The sequence below is a fragment of the Anopheles maculipalpis genome, chromosome 2RL, assembly GCF_943734695.1.
Source record: "Anopheles maculipalpis chromosome 2RL, idAnoMacuDA_375_x, whole genome shotgun sequence".
In the NCBI taxonomy this organism is placed as follows: Eukaryota; Metazoa; Arthropoda; class Insecta; order Diptera; family Culicidae; genus Anopheles; species Anopheles maculipalpis.
In genome coordinates, this window is record NC_064871.1 from 70,207,537 (window position 1) to 70,226,784 (window position 19,248).

The 19,248-nt window shown below is 45.2% G+C and overlaps 2 protein-coding genes and 1 non-coding gene across 3 annotated transcripts in view; all 3 read left to right on the top strand.

Annotated features, from left to right (window-relative positions):
* The first annotated feature begins 949 nt into the window (after positions 1–949).
* Positions 950–1,022, top strand: Trnar-acg (transfer RNA arginine (anticodon ACG)). Its single transcript has one exon. It is a non-coding gene; the product is annotated as a tRNA-Arg (tRNA).
* A 5,663-nt stretch (positions 1,023–6,685) lies between these two features.
* Positions 6,686–7,616, top strand: LOC126567442 (ficolin-1-A-like). Its single transcript, XM_050223662.1, has 2 exons — positions 6,686–7,398; positions 7,466–7,616. The coding sequence occupies exons 1-2, from the start codon at positions 6,686–6,688 to the stop codon at positions 7,614–7,616; spliced, it is 864 nt and encodes a 287-aa protein (XP_050079619.1).
* Positions 7,617–14,695: 7,079 nt separating this feature from the next.
* Positions 14,696–19,248, top strand: part of LOC126567443 (Krueppel-like factor luna) — an 85,664-nt gene continuing 81,111 nt past the window's right edge. The window contains exon 1 of the mRNA XM_050223663.1: positions 14,696–14,716. Within this exon, the coding sequence (XP_050079620.1) occupies positions 14,696–14,716 (21 nt within the window). The remainder of the gene's footprint in view (positions 14,717–19,248) is intronic.

Here is a 19,248-nt window from a genome sequence, read left to right on the forward strand (position 1 = left end):
ACAACATTTTGCAGAAAGATGGAAATGTGTGGATGCCACGAACAAGTGCTGGATATTCTAGCACGAACCGTTTTCGGTCCAAAAGCAAACACGTTTCATGCATAATTTTTGCAAAAAGATCGCTTCTTTCAGATGCATATCAAATCGTTCAAGAGGAATGGAGAGAAGAATGTGCTTTATGGTAATAACAATTTGTTTTGAAGATTGACTGTTTCGGGGGAATGTTAAAATTTATGTTAACGAAGACAATCTGTTTAATGAGGAAAATAAAATTATTTAAAGAATTCTTCAAACAATGATTGTTAAGAACGGCTCAAGTGGCTGCCGTCGCTGGGTAACATAAGGGCAGCTCCGAACGGCTCACAGCCCGCAGCTGAATTCGGCGATCGGACAAAATGCGTAAAAGCAGCAGGAGAGAAAGAGATATTTGACAGATTTGATCACAAGATAAGAGAGAAAAATAGTCATTTTTTCAACACGCCTAAGGCCATCATAGTTAAAATACAGATACAAACATGAAAAAGATTAGTAGCCTATTTGTATAAATGTAATAAAATATATATGGTGTGGTTCGCTAAAAGAAGCTGTTCGTGACAGTGATCGAAAGAGAGACGCCTGCGGGACGCAGTCCTTGTTTTGCAGGACGCAACAACGATCGACGTGAACAAAAAAACATTTTACCGAGCTTACAGTTAAGGTGGAGAATGCAGTCGCATGTTTTACTTACTGATCTCTTCAGCGATCAATAGAATTTTTATTTTTAAAATACCTTTTCTTGGAGGAAATTGTACATTAATTGGGCAGTAATAAAAAGGCGCAGCATTAGGCGATCTTTGAAGGCCTGAAAGAGTTGAAATAATGAGAACACAATTTTGAAGGGCACTGAAGAGGCTATTTTTGTGTATTTATTTGTTTTCTACTAGCAATATAGCCTAGCCTCACGCATCGGGGTCCTGTGGCGCAATGGATAACGCGTCTGACTACGGATCAGAAGATTCCAGGTTCGACTCCTGGCAGGATCGGATAGTAGTGTAGGGTTTTTTAATTCCCTTTAATCAAGTTTTCGTAGTTTGGAATACTGTTTTTCTACTACACAGATACTTATTTCTTTTCAATGTATGTTATTTAGTTTGAATGTTACGGCTCTACGCCGCATTTTCAGCACTTCTTGTGCTGATTCAGAGAAACTTATAAAATTTAGTTGCCTTTTTTCGTTTATCATTTCATCATTGTTGTGTTCTGTGTCGCCCCTATCACTTGTACTCAGCAACAATAAAACATCGAACTTTATATGCTCGTTCGCCTCCCTCGCCGAAGTAATAACTATTTTGTCAACATTCGTCTCGACAAGATGCTTCCCGCTTGGTGGTGTATTCTACCTTATCGCACCCTCCCAAAGGCAAAGGCAAATAGCAATGTAAGAAAAGAAACACTTTCGCTTACCGTCCGCTCGCGCCGTATATCAATCAACGGTGACGATCGCGGCTACCCGCAACAGGCAAGTAACATCGATTAACTCTCACGTGAGAGCGTGTGTGTGTGTCGCGCTTCGAGTGCGCACGATGCACAACATGAACACGGGCGTACGTGATCATATAACATGACACGCTACCAGTGAGGGAACACACTTTGACACATGCGCAAAACACATCAATCAGCGATTCCTCTCACTTTCTTCCTCAGTAGTCACAGTAGTCACAGGCAGCATCTCGCACGGTCGAATTTGTCTTCCTCGTGCTGATTGCGCTGGTTTGCGATTTACAGCATTATTTGCAAACATTTGTTTGAACCGAAGCTACTAAAAATAAATTAAAAAAAAAGCCATTGTGAGAAAGTTTGGGGAAGCATTGATTCTTAAGACTCGTAATCAAATTGATGGCGTTCATCAAAAATATTTGCTTGAATTTTAAAAAGGAAAAAAAACACGATGAAAGTAGCATAAAACAGTTACTTCTAATAATAAAATCCCCTATTTCTATATGACTTACCCAAATAACATATTTTTAATACTCAAACTCGTACACCTAGCTCGGTGATTAGGCTGTAAAGGTTGGTTCAACACAACCCCTGTTTTTCTGCTTGTACCACGAATGTCCAGGGCTGCTTTTCTCTTGCCAATGCTCCATCATACCTTCAGCACCTATCGCGGCATGCGTTGTCCGCTTGTGTTTCGTTACTTATTTTCACACCATCCCTTCTAATTTGCCTTTCTCGCGGTGAAGCACGCCAGAGATTGATCGTCCATCTCCACGACGTTTCGGCCGATGTCACGTATTTTGCACGGAAGAGCATCGAGCCCTACCTCCACACGCTTTTAAATACGACGCACAAAAAAAAAAAAAACACACCAGCTCATGGGCTTTCGGGTTGATTGATTTTTAATTCAATTTACAAAGTTCTCACGACGCGTCAACGCACGGACTGCCCGTTACCGTCACGGTGGACGTTACACGCAACGGTGCAAACAAGTCGTTGTAAGTGGGAACGTTAAAAGTCTGCAAAATGCGATGCGGTAAACACCAAGGGTGGGGGGGGGGGAGGTTTACAAAAAAAAAAAGGTAGAATCCGTGTACGGCTAGTCGCCACTAGTCGCCGCTTGACGAGAAGGGCTCTTGATCCTTTCAAAGGTTTTTAGCGGTTTAGTATTTTTATTACACTTCGCTGCTTGCCACTCGACCGAAGCGCATTAACTTTGCGAACCCCCTCCCCCTCCCCCCCCCCCCCTTCTCCAACCCAATTGATGTGGGGATGAGTTCTTGGAGCGGACGGGGTAGAAATAAATAAATAAACCAGGTCACCAGGTACGACGATCGCAAGACGATCGGACGGGGACCACCTTGCCACCCGGGATCGTGATGAAACACATGAGTGAAGTTTAGCCTGAGAATCAACGAAAGTGAACGATTTTTTTTTCTGCGTCCCTTTGTCACCGAAAGATCGATGTACGGATTCCAAGAGGATGGTAGGGAAAATGAAGCACCAGCAGGATTCATTTCCTACTTCTTCTCGTTTCCCCCCCAAGATTTCCAAAGTTAACCACGGTGAGAGGATTTTTGAGATCGAGCGATTTTTTCATGCATCATGGTTCCAACCAGCCTGCGGATGCAAAATTTCTGCAATGCACTTTTCGTCACGATCGTGGACACTACGGTGGACTTTTTTTCCCCCGGAGAGAATTAAATGCTTCGTTTGTCTAACGTCGGTCGGAGAGTGGACAGTAGCTTTTTTCTTGCACAATCGGTATTATAAGCATAAATAGTCGCGCGACCATACAAGAAGAAATATGTTCCACGCTTCTCTAGGCGACCACGACTCTACGGACCGACGGTGTACGATGAGTAATGACGTTTCATGGACAGAAATAAAGCATACCGTTTCCGGGACCTCTGGTTGAGTTGCAGAGCGATTGTTTTGATTGTGGAAAAAGGAATCCTCAGGAAGGTAACATATGATTAATAGTTGGTAAGTGATTCCTTTGGCACTCGAAGAGCACTTTATCGATGATTTATTTAAAATAGTTTTAAAATATAGTATGACCCATAAAAATTGCGAACGTTTTTAGGGTTAGTTTTTGGATTTTCACTTCTGTCAGATATGTGTATAACCACAGGGATTCTCACTGCCCAAAAATGTAAACAAAAAAGTGACATTTAAGTCATAAGTAAACAAGGATGATAGCGAAGGATGTCGTGTTTACTTTGATCTGCGCGGGAAAATAGGGTGCCATGGTCGATGTCGATGATCAACATGCAAAGAATCCAAGAAGTGAACGTCAGCGGTCGACTCGAACTTCAAGGGTGATTAGATCCGTGGAAAAAAAAACTGAAGCGAAATCCAATGCGATCCGTTCGACAGTTGATAAAAGAAAGGATAAAGTCTTCAAATCTTCAATGCGATTGGTCGATTGGTCAAATTTGACTTAAATTCAATGTCCAGAATACGAGTAAAATGCTACTTAATCAAAGCTTTACGGCTGGAACGATCGAAGATTATATTGAACATGCTCAAGAAGAAGCAAACGATCGTCGTGTTCTCTGATCAGAAGCTATTGATCCTATGTCAAATTGAGCCAAAAAATGCTTAAGGATGTTCCAGATGTTAAGTTCAGCACTAAACATCCAGCCGGAGACATGGTTTTTGGAGCGGTTGCTTCTGATCGATTGAACATGCCTCCGGTTTTCATCAAAGCTGGGTTGGATGTGATTACAGATATCTCTTTGAAGGCCCTTTTGGGATATTGCAGGAGAAGGTCTTTCCATGGATCAAAGAGATTACTCCGTTTGGGCGAATGTTCAGGCAAAAGCCTGCATTAAATCTCACCCTAGTGTCGACGAGCTGGAAGCTTCCATTTCAAAAGCATGGAACTCGATGTCTTTTCATACATTCAGAAGGTTCTTGATCCCGATCACACCTGGAGTGGTGATAATGTGTTCTTACATATTTTTTTAAACAAACAATCTACTTTAGCACAATTTGAATGCAATCCAGGTCGTATTCTTTCACGCAGGCCACGTGAAAGGCCAAGTTGAATACACGTGCCACAATAACGCGCTATCCTTGTCTGGGGTCAGCTCAAGCCTTAGCGCGTTTGCTGGAGTTTGCTGACCAACTGCCTATGATAAGGTTCAAATTGACCACATCCAAGTTTGTGGAGCAGCGCGCATGTATCAAATTTTGTTTGCTCGGAAACATTGCGGATGTTACAAAAAGCCTTCGGGGAAGAATCTATGTCGAAGGAAAACTTGTAAAAATGGTACAGTGATTTCAAGAATGGCCGTGAGAAGGTCGAAGACGAGGATCGTCCGGGGAGACCATCCACCTCGACCGACGACGCCCACGTCGTCCAAATCAAGGAGTCAATAATCGTCGGTTGACGAGAGCTTTCGGAAAGTGTTGGGATTTCCAAAACCTCGGTCAACACCATCCTGAAAGATGTTTTAGGGTTGAATCGGGTGAAGTCTCTCCTGGTGCCGTCATTTTGAGGGAGGACATCCTAGCACATCCTACAGTAGTACATAGACAGGTAGTACAAACCGCTAACCGGAGCGAAATGGATTTCCTCTCATCGCCTCTCTCAAGGATGGCGTCTGTCCTGTTACAGTTTCAGGAACCATTGTTCTTGTGCTGACTGATGTTGTAGTCGCTGCAGGATCGGTAGTCAAGATTGTTGCACCAACAAAAAAGAGACTTCAATCTCTTATGGAAATTGGTAGCATTTGAATGCTGACGATTGTCAAATATTTATTCCTACTCGTCAAACTCAAACTAACACATGTCAATACGACGGGGCCTTGCTGAATAAAAGTACCGACAATTTCTGCCTGTTTCCAGAGGCTGCATTTAAATAATACATATTTTCCAAACATGATTAGGAATTCGTTTTACAGCTTTTTTTCTCACCTTCCACACATTTGTATCACTTCCATTTATATCCCTTGAGCAAGATGGAAATGGATTTCCTTTTAAGTGAATTTCATACAAATTAGACGCAATTACTAAACCAACAGGGCAGCGCGTTTTGCGCCCAGCTAGGTGAGGCTGAATGTAAAAGAGGAGGGTAAAAAAAACAACCCATAAACATCTTGCACTTGTACAAAAAGTCGTAAAATTAAATTAGATAATTACACAAAAACTTTCAACTTGTCACTAATGGATCGATTACGCTACTTCGCTACGTGTGTTACGACGGTTCAGGTGTCGTGGTGCGCGGGAAGCTTAAATGTGCTGTGAAAATGTGATTCCGTCGCTGTCGCTTCCCATTTTTTGTTGATCAGCTAACTTTAATCCAATTACCAACCTGCACGGCATGGGGAGTAGTATTGAGCCATACGTCGATTGACACACGATTGGCACTTTTTCGTCCGGCTCCCGGACGTTTCGTTTCGGCCAGTTTTTGCTACCCAATGGTTGGTGGGCTGATCGGTTGATGCTGGATGGCAATTCTCACGCATAACTTCGATGCGGTCCTATTCCGTTGATTGCTCGTTGGTCGCAGGTCTTAGAGTCAGAGGTGGTGGAGAGGGTGCCAATGGAATAATACTCCCATGCTGCATGTGTTGGCTGGATCCATCGAAATAGTATAAGAAGAGTAGGTCAAAGATGTGAGAGAAGGCGATGCAATGCTTGAGTTTTTATAATGAACTTGCAACTTAATAATGTTGACAAGAAATGAATTTAATCTAATATATCAAACAAACAACCATAAACAGTATTGAAAACAATGGCAAACACTCGTAAATAGAGAATTAGCCCTTCATAGGCAGTTCAGAGGGATCACACAAGGACTTTTTTTACTTGGCAGAATATGCAATTTTCTTTCGGCATTATTTTTACATTTTTTTCTCTCGTAGAATCTATTACAAATTGGGAAGAATTGAAATTTAAATAACGGGCAACTGTTATCGCTCTAGCTGAAAATGACTATAATAAACATGTGATGCAAAATCCCTGACCTCTCACAAGTGATTATGTTGTTAGCTCATAATCAATAATTCCCGCCGATAGTACTATCACGGATGCATCGTTGGAAATACCGCTCCAAAGCTCGGAAATTGTAGTCAATGTTTACAACCATTCCCAATCAGTTCAACGCTCAGTCAACGTCGATCCTTCAAATACGAAACACGCGAAGCAAGCAAGTGTTCAAACGAGAACGTTTTCGGTAATCAAAACTGGGTGCTGCACGATGAAGTGTGTGAACGTAATAGCTACTGCGGTGCTCATCAGTGTAATGGCTTCCCAACTGCAAGCTACAACAACACCAACAGGATTTGGCTTTGAACTGCTGCAGACACAGCTGGAAGCATTCGAATCACGAATGAAAAAGCAATATGATGACATGCAACAGAGCATCAAACTGAACCGGATTGAACTTGAAACTATCAAGCGAAACACTGCGGAATCGCTTATGAACCAAGATTCCGGTGTGTATTTTGTGAATCTCAAACCGTCGTCAAACGAATCGTTTGCAGTGTATCGAGACGGCTCAAACAATCATGGCTTCGGAAGCAATTGGACCGTCTTCCAAAGAAGATTCGATGGTTCGGTCGATTTCGATCGTAACTGGACGGAGTACAAACAGGGATTTGGTGACCTCCGTCGTGAGCATTGGTTAGGCTTGGAGAAGCTCAAAACCATACTGGACACCGAACGCCATGAGCTGCTGATAGTAATGGAAGACTTTGAAGGTGTGACGGCGTTCGCAAAGTACGATGACTTCAAAATCGGCAATGAGAGTGAAATGTACAAGCTCAACTCACTTGGCACGTACAGCGGCATTGTGGGAGATTCCTTCAGTTCTCAATTGAATCACAAGTTTGCGACCAGTGATCAAGATAATGCCGGCAAGTGTGCAGATATTTTTAAAGGTGGTGGATGGTACTCTTCGTGTTATCAAAGGTAGGAAAGTGACAGCTTTTCTATCGAGTAGTAAATTTAAACGACAACCGTATGCTTTTCATTTTAGCAATTTGAATGGTATTTATCTCAAGGGAGGCAAACAAGGTACGAATAAAGGCATCCATTGGTACTATTTCCGCGGCTATCACTACTCATTGAAGGCTACTAAGATGATGATACGACCATATGCCTTAAGGAGTCACGGATGTGGACAGTGACGCACTGATGAAACCTAGCGGAAACGTATATCGAACCAACTTTATCGAATGTAGCCTGTGGTGGGGATTGGGTTAATAGCGCAAAATAAGAGAGAGTGTGCTTGCTACATCTGGTCTCCTTAGAACTAAAGTATAATGTAGGTCCTACATCTCTGACTGTGATTGGGAATTGGTTAATAGCGGAAGATAAATCAGAATGTTTTTGATAAAGGTATCTCCTTAGAACTAAAGTATAGAATATGTTAAAAAACGAGGCGTCTTTTGCTTTTTTCTGTGTAGTTTATTTTATTGGTAAGCAGTTGAAAATCAAAATGCGGATATCTGACCGTAAATTTGAAGTCGTCCAAAACTTCACCTATCTCGGGTTAAACGTCAGCACCGAAAACAGCATAGAGACGAAGTTGCGCGCTAGAATCTGGCGGCCAGTCGGTCATTCTACAGCCTGAGGAAACATCTCACCTCAAAAAACCTGTCGCGACGGTCGAAGTTGGGACTGTATCCTACATTTAGAGTCCCAGTACTCACATACGCCCCTAAGACATGGCGGCCCTGTCCAAAACAGATTAAGACTTCTTAGCCGCGTTCGAGAGGAAGATGCTCAGAAGGATTATTGGCGCCGTATGTGTGGAAGGAAAATGAAGGATCATCTATAACGACGAACTGTACGAACTGTATGACGGCCTCAACGTCGTGCTGCGAATTAAGCTCGCCAGGCTCCGATGGGCTGGCCATGTTAGACGCATGACACCGGACGACCCAGCTCAGAAAGTCTGCGCTTGGCCCAGCTCAGAAAGTCTTGCGGGAACTGAGCGATTCCGAATTCTGATGCGGCAGACCAAGACCGCAAAGCGGTTGTAGCGCCTGATAAGTAAAGTAAGTAAGTTAGAAATCAAACCAAAAAATTGGTTCACTGTTCGCGCGCTCTTGTATACGTTTTTCGATCTTGGCTCGCTCCTGGGTGATTTTCGATTATTCGATCGCTTCCTAACTGATCCTAGGGCAGGCTCGTCCTGCTCTTTTCTGACGACCTTCCTCCTTTTCTCTCCTTTTCTTCTTGGCGCCTCCTAACTGACAGGGCGTTGGGAACCTTATAAAGTTCCAACAGGTAGTTAGGTCCTACATCTACGGACTGTGGTTGGGATTTGGTTCATAGCGCAAGATGAAGAAGTGTGTTTTTGACATATCTGGTCTCTTTAGAACTAAAGTATAATGTAGGTCCTACATCTACTAACTAACTTGGCTACCTGATCTTAGTAAAACCCGCTATTGATCCTTCGCAGCCTACGTTTGTACCATAATAGTCTTTGTAACGATTTTTAATATTATCAAACCTTTTTCATTTAGACTAGCTTACATTTTTTAGATTATTTCAGCCCTGCTTTCAACTTCTCTAAAACGGATTACTATCTTCACCGTTTTCACAACAGATTTCAGTGACTGTCATAATTATCTTGCTACAACCCTCGACACTATCCAACACCAAAAAGACCTCCCCGGAGTCAAAACAAAACTAAAAGTTTGCTACAAGAGGTACGCCTGTTTCTCCCATTCTCCAAAGTTTCAACGACGCCAGTAACATTCCCTGTTTCATCTTTTTTCCCTCCACTAATTGGAGCTGATTTTGAAGCAAATGGCAAAATGGTGCCACCCACGAACTCCAAAACGCGTCATAAGATCGTGGACAACTGCTCCGGCGATGGTGCTAGCAAAGATACCCAATTAAATTAACACTTCTCCGCCTTTCTTCACGGGTTGCTTGCTGACTGACGCTGCTTGCACACATTTCTTTGCCTCTTTCGTCCGTTTAGCTTTGCTGGGCTAGCAAGATGCGAAACTATGATCATGTTTACTATTTTAATGTTCATCACATCACGCTGTAACAAAAGCGAGATCATACAACGATCGATGACCGGGCAATGTTTTGCCCACCAAATTTTTTGACGATCGTTTCTGAATGTACCTCCCTCCGAAAGGATCACTTACCAGATGAGGCAGATGAGTCGTGTCGTGTTTTTTTTTCATTCGTTCCTGTGCTGTTTGCTGTGTTGCGTGCCCCATCGATCGGACCATCCCAGGGAAAGGCATCCTTTCTGCACGTCATCTAACGCACCGTAGAAAAAGACAAAACCCGCTCCAACCGCAAGCTTCACTATCTCAATCTCGTCGCGTATGAGTGACCTTTTGAGGTGGAAGGTTTTCGCTGGTGTATTTAATCGCCACCCCGTACCGATCACTCGAAACCCATTAAATAGGGCGTAAAATTGATTCCGATCGGTTAAGCCTCCCTCCGAGCGCGTTGATGCGAGCAGTACTTTTAATGATAACACCGCCGGGTGCTTTGGACGTGGAACGCTTTTTGGCAAGAAATGAGTTCTTCGCGGTGGGTGCGGGGTCGCGATACTATAACGGTGCGTCCCTTGTGGATCCATCATTAACGGTTGGTGCAATGCTTAAGCAAAGCGAGCGACAGTCTGCTTCTAAAAGGCATCAAAGCTAGGCACGGAACATTACTCGAAGCTACCACCAGGCCAACAAAAACCCCTCAACGAGCGGCGGCGCGTCACATTGCGTGCGTGCAAAAGCGTGCGTGATCGAGATAGGATCTTTGGGTGCTTTTTTCCACCCTTTTTATATACAGTTCACGACATCCGATCGTACCTGGACCGATAATGATTTCGATAATTAACCTCTTCGCGTCGATACTGCGAGGCAACGGTTTGAGATGACTTCAAATGTTGGCAATCGATTCGTTTTCGGAGGCGAGCATTCACCGGTCGAAGAATTAAGACACCCAGGGTGGAACATGGTACCCATGGTCTGCTACCTAGTCGGTAGTCTCCCGGCAGCTACATACCACACACCGCCCTGTTCGCCGCTGTCCAATGTCAATCGTGTGGAACTCGTCGTGGTAGTATAATTAAATATCATTTAGCTCTACTTTTTGATTAATTTAATTAATTGCGCTACGATCGATCTACGCCGGTGGAACCCCGGACACTTTGGCTACCTTTTTGCGCGCCGGTGGTTGTCACCGGTAGCGGACACCTTCGAACCGGCCCAGCCACCGATGGGCACGCAAGCCACCGATTCACGATGTTTACGGTCGGCATAAAATCTGTTTCCTTCACGCCACACACACACACACACACCCCGCACGAAACTAATGATTGATCTGCTCTTCTAACCTCGCCACCTCTCGTCCCTCTGCTCTTCTCTTTGCAGGTAAGGAAGCTGGGCCCCTTGTCGTATTCTACATCCAGATGGAAAGGAGTCAATGATAAAGTGTCTTCGTGTACCGAAGTCGTCAAGATCGGTCGCACAACAGGGCTGCAAAACAAAAAGACCAGACACACCACTAATGAGTTAATCATCCTGCTCGTAGATCGAGAGATATCTACGCGTTCGCGGAAGGGTGGAAAAGGCAGTCTGTTTGAATGCCCCTGTTGATTTGGGGTTGCTCGGGCTGGTTCGAGGGTCAGCCCGCTGACCAAAAACGGAAGTTTAATGGCTCCGTTCGAAAGACCGCCTGTAGCGGACCACCGCCACCACCACCACCACAAACCAACCGCGTTTTCAGGCCCTTTTGGTGTTCGCCGGAACGGGTATAGGACACTAGCGAAGTACACAAAAGCTCATCAAAAGCTCACAGTCTTGCGCGCGTGAGCCGAAAGGAAGCCTGACCTCCGAACTCAACGTGCTCGGAATGAAGTTAAGTTAATGGGCTGTGCTCTCACACCCGCTTGCAATCGGTAGGGCTTTTGTGCGAGCTCCCGATCAGGAGAAACTTCTTCGATTACTAGGACGTACTCGACGATACACCACGCCTTACCGTACCCGCCTGCACTCATTAGCGGTAATAAATCCGACTCGGTTGCCGGGGACGCTTGTGTCCGGGCTTGACCTCGAAGTAATTAGTTCGAACGGAGGCACGTACAGAGGCACGTACCGAGCTGAGGTGTTAGAACTTCCATCTACGGGAGAACCAGCGGCCCCACCAGAAGGCTTTGGTGGCGCTGCATACCTTGAGGGCCTTCCCCTTTTTTGGTCATTCTGTAGGGCGGAGGTTTGGGGTGGATCTTTGGACGAGGGTGTTTCGCCACCCGTCTGTGCAGCGGATGCATGTTCATTACGGCGGTGGACGGTTGTGTCTTGTGTTTCTCGTCCATGTAGAAAACCTAATTATTGTGTGCAATTTTGGTGACAACCAAATGACGAATATGGGTGTTTTCATTTGTACCGGATGGATACACACTTCTTCTTGGCTTAACGACCCCTAACTAAGGTCATTCCGGCCATTGAAAATGGCTTACTAGACTGCCGATATCACGTAATTGGTTAGTCAATCCTCACTACGGGGGGACGGTCCGGATGGGATTTGAACTCCGGTCCTGCCGTTTGAAGACCGGCGTCGCTGTCGCCTACACCACTGGGTCGCCCCGAATGGATACACAAACGACCTTTAAATATTACCGCCAGGATTTTGCTTCTGTTTTACTGTTTTTCTGTTAAATTTAACATGCTACATCACTATTGCTTTGCAAACTTTAAAGTTAAAAGTATAAAATCATTTTAAAGGTTTAAAGCCAACTCCAACTGGGATACACTTTATGTGAATTAACAAGATCAAATTATTGACTTAACAAGAGCCAGGTATAGAGTGATATGTTGGAAAACGTACCACCACGAGCGACAATAAAGTAGTACACTCGTGTTACACAAAAAAACAAAATCTAATGCTTTTGCGGTTGCATAAACCGTTCAAGCTACCCAGGAACCTCAGCAAAACCGCGGGTGAAGGGTCCCAGAAACACGGTACGAAAACTCTATTCCAACAAATATGTGGTGACAATTTTCGCTTCGAGGTAACCGTCATTTCTTCCACCACTTCTCAGCACCGCTGAGGGCGAGAGGGTGATTCATTTCTGCAGATTCTGCAGACGACTAGAGAGAGAGAGAGAGGGATAGTCATACGGATAGCCTCCGGATCCAGCTGGTAAAGCAGCGCGCGAGAAGAAAGATTGGAACAAATGCTTTTTACTGAGTGAAAGACCCAACCATATGGTAACCTTCTACGGTGTAGACTGCCGCAAGGATCCACGGTTCAAACGCATCTCCTCACGATTTATAGCAAAGTGTAACAAAAGAGAAAGCTTCGGTGGAATTCACACCGGATCGGGGCACGAGAAGCGAACCAACTCCAACCGAATGTGTAGAACAATATTTCCATAAATCACCAAGTCATCTTACCGTTCGTGCTGGTGCCGGTACGTCCACCAGCTTCACCTCCGCTTCGCCACAGTTTCTTGTTGTTTAGTGATCGGTTTTGTAGCGGACGGTCCCCGGGACTGCTTTTCCATTCAGTGCTGTGTATCGATTTGGGTAAGAAAATGTTTTAACCATCCATCGATCCTGGATTTTGCTCGCCGCAAAAAAAAAACACACGCTTACACAAGAAGGAAGACAGTTGACACGAGCTTCGTCTCCGGTGATCTTCACGGTTGCCCATCCTACGAAGCCTATGAACATTGTTCGATTGTTTCCCAGCAATCATAAATTAATTAAAAACCATTATGTCCATCAATGGCGAGATTCGTCGTGGTTTGGTTGTGGTGCTGATGAACGCCTTTCACTGCTGTGAGATTGTGATAGCATGTGTGGTGGTACGATACTGGTAGGAATCGCCATCAACAGAGAGGAAACAGCATGATCACTATTTCTAAATGAATGTGTGCTTTGTACATGGCTTCTTGGCATGATAATCTCAATTAGATAAATTTGGGATAAAAGTGTTTTATCTTTTTTTTAACAGAAATGTTGACTAATTTTTAAATATTCTTACCAACGATTAGTGAAGTATTTGCCTAGACATATTGCATTTCACTTAAATTCGTTCAAAAATATTAGTCGGTTTTTTAAAACATTTTTGTAAAGTAAACAAGCTTGACAAATTTGAAAACTCCCGGCCTGCGTACGACTTCTCTAAATTAAATTAATGGCTGTGTGGGTACAGCAACTTCTTCTTCTTCTTCTTTGCTTAACGACCCTTTTAGTATCCCCAGTACGGGGGGAAGGTCCGGATGGGATTTGAACCCCGGTCCTGCCGTTTGAAGACCAGTGCCGCTGTCACTTACACCACCGGGCAGCTCCGATTTGTTTAATCTTTTAGGCAAGTATGATCTACCAATTCATTGAGGAACATCGTTTTAGCCTTCGATATAGCATGCACTCCCTTACTTACTAATTTCTACCACAATACCACAAGGGAAAAATTGTAAATTAAAAGCAAACAAACATTCGTAACAAACCAAACTAACGTCACCTGCAGCCAGCAGAAAAATACACACAAAAAATCAGCAAACCCAAACTACGCCGTTAGACCTAGCCCACACGCATGTCAGCGATTCGCCTCACTAAAGCAAACATTACCGGAATGCATGTACAGCCGCTAGCAGTTCCTTTGAACCGCAGAATGTTCCGCATATTTGTGCTCAGGTTCGGTGTCTTGGGCGGCACAATTGATTGAACAAATTTTTTAAAAAACGCAGCCAAAACGACAAGAAGAGCAAGAAAACCGCAACCACCACCAACGGGGGCAGCAACAACCAGGGTGCCAAACCTTCGGGCGGCAAGAAGTCTTTTTGTGCCGCACTTTGAAGGCAACGGTGAGGCGTGTCACCGCGTGATGGCAATCCGAAAGCCGACCGGCTGTGAGCCATATTTCGTCCACGGGTCGGGTTTTGCTTCCACCATGACACAGCTAAATGGTACAGCCTTTACAGCCAGATGACGGAAACCGCATGCGCTGCTGCTCCCTTTTCCTGCGCGCCACGCCACATACGCACGCGCGTTAATAACTGTTTAACGGAATTAGCATCAAGAGCATTGGCGGCAGCAGGTTTTTCATAACGCGGGCATCCTCTTAGATGCGGATCGCGTAGAGCCATCGCTGCTGGCATCCCGCCGGTTCGCCACCGCTGCCTGATCACGCCTGTCACAACAATGGACGTGTATATCAACGCGATCTAATCGAAACGCCAGGCGGCAAATATATTTCGATCGATTCGTCAAGAGAGGCCACAATGGAGCGCTGGGTGCGATTGGTAACGGTTTGGTGGAGTCCGAGGAAGGGAACAGGACGGGATGGTGGGTGCGTGAGGCATTGTGTCGCTTGCGGGCGTGATGCGTGATGAGTGCGTTTGTCCTGTGCGTGCTTACTGTTCGATTACGGTTCCTCTAATGTTTTCCTTTTCAACGTAAATCTTAACGGTGGCTATTCTTATGCATAATGTTTTGAAAGGGGAGTGTCATGCGTTTGTCATAAACCGGCTGCACCCAGCAGTAGCAGCCTTGAGCAAATCATTTTCAGCTGTTCTTTATCTACTTTGAACATCAACCATGGTTTACATATAAATTCAAACTATTACTATTGCACTGTGCATGCAAAATTCTACAAATATTACAAGAAATAACATGCAAATTATTTAGCTCATGCATTTTTAATTCAAGTTCATGATAAAAATATCATCATTTTCGCTAATTCTCGACTTTTGCTTTTCGTAGAAAAAAATGTTTGAAAATGATCAGAGAAGATTCCAAAACGGAAACTTCATTCCTACCTACTTTTTCTTCTTGGCCTGCTCAGGGTTGAGCATGTCGCGTAAACATGGACAGTTCGCAAATCCGTTTCCAGGAAGCTCGATCCAGGGCTACATCCGATCTTCGACAGGTTAGACTCCACTTGATCCAGCCAACGAGCTAGCTGTGCTCCTCTACGCCTCGTACCGAACGGGTCGCTGACGAGCACCTTCTTGTTGGGGCATGAGTCCGGCATCCTCATCACGTGCCCCAGCCAACGTATCCTCCCAGCTTTGACTACCGTCAGGATATTAGCACCGCCAAATTCCTACCATCACTGGCATTAATTTTACGCTCCAAGATTTTTCGTCCCACACAAATGAATCGAGCTAGCAACTCATCTAGTCAAGTTGGCCAGGTTATTTAAGGAGGCTTTGAGTCTCTGAGGTTATATTCGACTCTCTTCTGTATAAAAAAGTGGTTAATACTCACAAAACTCCCCTCACCCAACTCCAGTTGGGGCGGCCCGGTGGTATAGGCGACAGCGGCGCCGGTCTTCAAACTGGAAGGTTCGAGGTTCGAATCCCCCCATCCATCTCCCCGTAGTGTGAGGACTGACGAATCAACTACGTGGTATATCGGCAGGCTACAAAGCCATTTCCAATGGCCGGGCCGGCATGACCTTTAGAGATCGTTAAGCCAAGAAGATGAAGAAGACTATCACAAAACTATTGCGAATGTAGCTACTTACTTGTCAGGTGCTACAACCGCCTAGCGGTCTTGGCCTGCCGCAGCAGAATCCAGAACCGCTCACGGTCCCGCGCCGTCGTCCGCCAATCCGTTATCCCCGGCCTTGATGGAGGATGATTCCACGCCATCCTCCCACCTCAATTTGGGCCTACCAAGCATCTTCTGTACGTGTGGACGGCCTAAAAGGACTCTGTGAGCTAGGTCGTCCGGTGCCATGCGTCTAACAAGGCCCAGCCCATCGGAACCTGGCGAGCCTAATTCGCTGCACGACAGTGAGGTCCACACATTGTCTAGTTGACAAATGGCTCGGTTTGTCGTTTATCCATGACAATCGGTGAGGATGTGGCGGACACTGATGTCAACACCACAGAAGCTGCAGAGTGTAGGGCTGGATTTGTTGAGGATGTAGGATAATTGAGGATGTGTCGTTTGTGGTGACTGGATTCGATATCTTCCCATGAAGCGGTGTTGTACTTGGTGGAATGAAGTTTGTTGCTGAGGTCTGGTGGTGTTCCAGTGTTGGGAGGCTATGGTGTTGATAAAGCGGATGGTATTTTGGCGGGAAAGGGTGTTGTGTGGTTCACTTGGACGAATCCGACCTCTGTTAGCCAGACGGTCAGCTTTCTCGTTACCGTTGAATCCAGAATGATCCACATTCCAGCAAAACGAGTGTCGGGGATGCAGATATGGAGTCTAGGAGTTGAATGTGGGTGTCTTTGGAGGTGCCGTGAACCAGGGCAGCCAGAACACAGACCTACTCTATTAAAGAGAACGTCGTCGTGACGTTCAGCTTTCCATTCATGTAGGCACCCGATCTCCGATTCTTCACCTGATCTATCCAACGAAATTGTTGTGCTCCCTGACGCCTCGTGCCGAACTGGGGGTCGCTGACGAATACCTTCTTGGCGGGGCAAGAGTCCGGCATCCTGATAACATGCCCCAGCCATCGTATCCTGCCGGACTTTGCTACCGTCAGGATGTCCAGTTCTCCGTATAGCTCAGCAAACTCGTGGTTCATCCTTCTTCTCCACACTCCATGCTCGAACACACCGCCAAAGATGGTCTGGAGGATGCGACGCTCAAACACGCCAAGAGCGTTTGCATCCTCCGCTCGGATGGTTCAAGACTCGGAGCCATATACGACCACCGGACGAATCAGTGTGTCATATATCTAACATTTCGAGCAGTCTCGAAGTCTTCTGGATCTCAGCAGATGGCAGAACACTGGCACTGTTGGTGAAAATGATGCTCGTTTGGTCAGTCTTTCGTCATTCGTCGACGGCTAGCTGGATGGCTATTGCTTTGGCAAAGCACCGAAGGCGGAAGCAGAAACTAAAGCGTCCATACCGATTTTCGCAAGGAAGTTGTACAGATATACATCCAAAAATTCATCTACCTTGAGGCTAACGCCCCATAACTCGTTCAAAGTGTTATTTTTTTAATATTTCCATTAATATGGTTTCATTCTTCATGCTTCATTCAATAGCATAACAAGAAGTAAATCATTTGTGTTATCTTATTAATTTAAATCGAATCACTAGTGTGACTCGTGTCAGCAATCACAAATTTGTGTTTTCTGACTCTTATTACTCTCATGTAACCCCCACTTGGTACAGTAAAACAAGTTTGCGGCTGCGGCAGGATCCAATTTCGACCATTCTCCGAAACCCATCTGTCACAGCTAATTAGCTTCAATTATAATGTACGCCACTTCGAAAGACCATTAAAAGGCGACCATCAAACCGTCCATCACTTTCACTCACCTTCTACACTCGTAGGATGGTAGGATGACACGAAAAAGGTTATGTCAAATGTGTACGATCCAAACTTGTGCTTGTGCTTCCAATGTGCGTTGCTGCTCTAGAAAGTAACAGAGGACACAGATTCTTTTTTATTGTTTAGTCAATTTCCATGTTTGCTCATCGTAAATATTGAGCAAAATGTACATGACAATTTTCAAAGCTAGCTAAAGCACACTACAAACATACGACATAATTAATGTCGCTCACGCATTATGCTCACCTTTCACCGTAGTGGTGCGCTCACGCAGCGCTGATGTGCGAGCGGATTTGCGCCAGAACACAGCCGAGCACGCACAGGAACCATTTCGCAATTGCGATAATCACAATTTATTATGGGTGGTGTGTGTGTGTGTGTGTGTGTGTGTGTGTGTATAAAGCGCGTAAACAATTCTTGGTCGCTCAGGGGCACCAACAATGTCCAGACCGTGACGACGGGCAAGACGACTGCGTCACCGCTCCGGGGGGTACTCCGTGCGATCTACTTTTACTGATCTCGTTAACCACACAGACACCTAGTTGGCCCAGTTGGCTCATTGAGACAATTTTATTTGGAAGCAAAATAAAAGTAATTTATAATAATTGTCTGCACGTGAGCCGCTGTCTTCGCCGTGTCCTTCCCGCGCGGTGCATGCAAACGCAAACAAACGCATGACTCATGTCCACGCACAAAAGAAACAGGAAAGAATACTCGTCCATTCGTCCGTTGGCAGGCAAAGATCCTTTCTTTCTTGGCGAGTCTCCTGCTTTGACCATGGACCAAAATAAAGCAACCGGTCCCGTTTGTACTGCTCACGAGTCCGTTCGGGTGCGGCTGATGTCGCGTACTTTCCAGCCCAAAACCCGGACCCAGCCGGCCCCACCCGAAGGTGGTGGGGTTCTTCTTTGTCTGGGGGGGGTTCTCCTTTTTTGGGGGAAGTCGGAACCCAGAACGCTGTAACCGGTTTCGGGAGCAACGCCATTCAAAAACCGCAGGCGCCGTTACTTTGCTCGCGCGCGCGTTGTAAACAACTATCACGCAGCCAGAAATTGCTCCGTTTTGTTGAATTGTAGGTTGGTTTTTTCTTCTTCAAGCATTATTTTCTCCTTTTTTTCTGGTTTTCTGTTGCACGGTTTACGCACTTTGTTTGGGTTTTGTACGTATCCGATTACATGTTTCCTTGATCGGGGTGGAAAAAAAAGGTTTGAAGTTGATCCTTTTACATTCTGCTTTGCTCCAGACGCAACGGAACCTTTCGTAAGGTTATTTTTAGCCATTTCAGGGAGATCCTTTCGCTTGACCGCCAAACAAACCTGCCCGTTCGCGTAGGGCGTTGGTAGAGATGCTATTTTTGGGAGGGGTTGATGCTGAAACAGGTTTGACATTCTTTGCATTCACTTATCCGGGTGCTGTGACTGTTCGCTTTGTGCTCGTTTTACGATTTTTTATTAATCGAATTAAAACTACCATCACAGTTGATTTTGCCAGTCAAAACAGCGAACTATATCAGCATGAGCTATGGTCATGC

Coding starts and splice junctions, on each gene's coding strand:
- LOC126567442 (XM_050223662.1), top strand. CDS start 6,686: ATGAAGTGTGTGAACGTAATAGCTACTGCGGTGCTCATCAGTGTAATG. Junction 7,399..7,465: donor TACTCTTCGTGTTATCAAAG/GTAGGAAAGTGA, acceptor TTTTCATTTTAG/CAATTTGAATGGTATTTATC.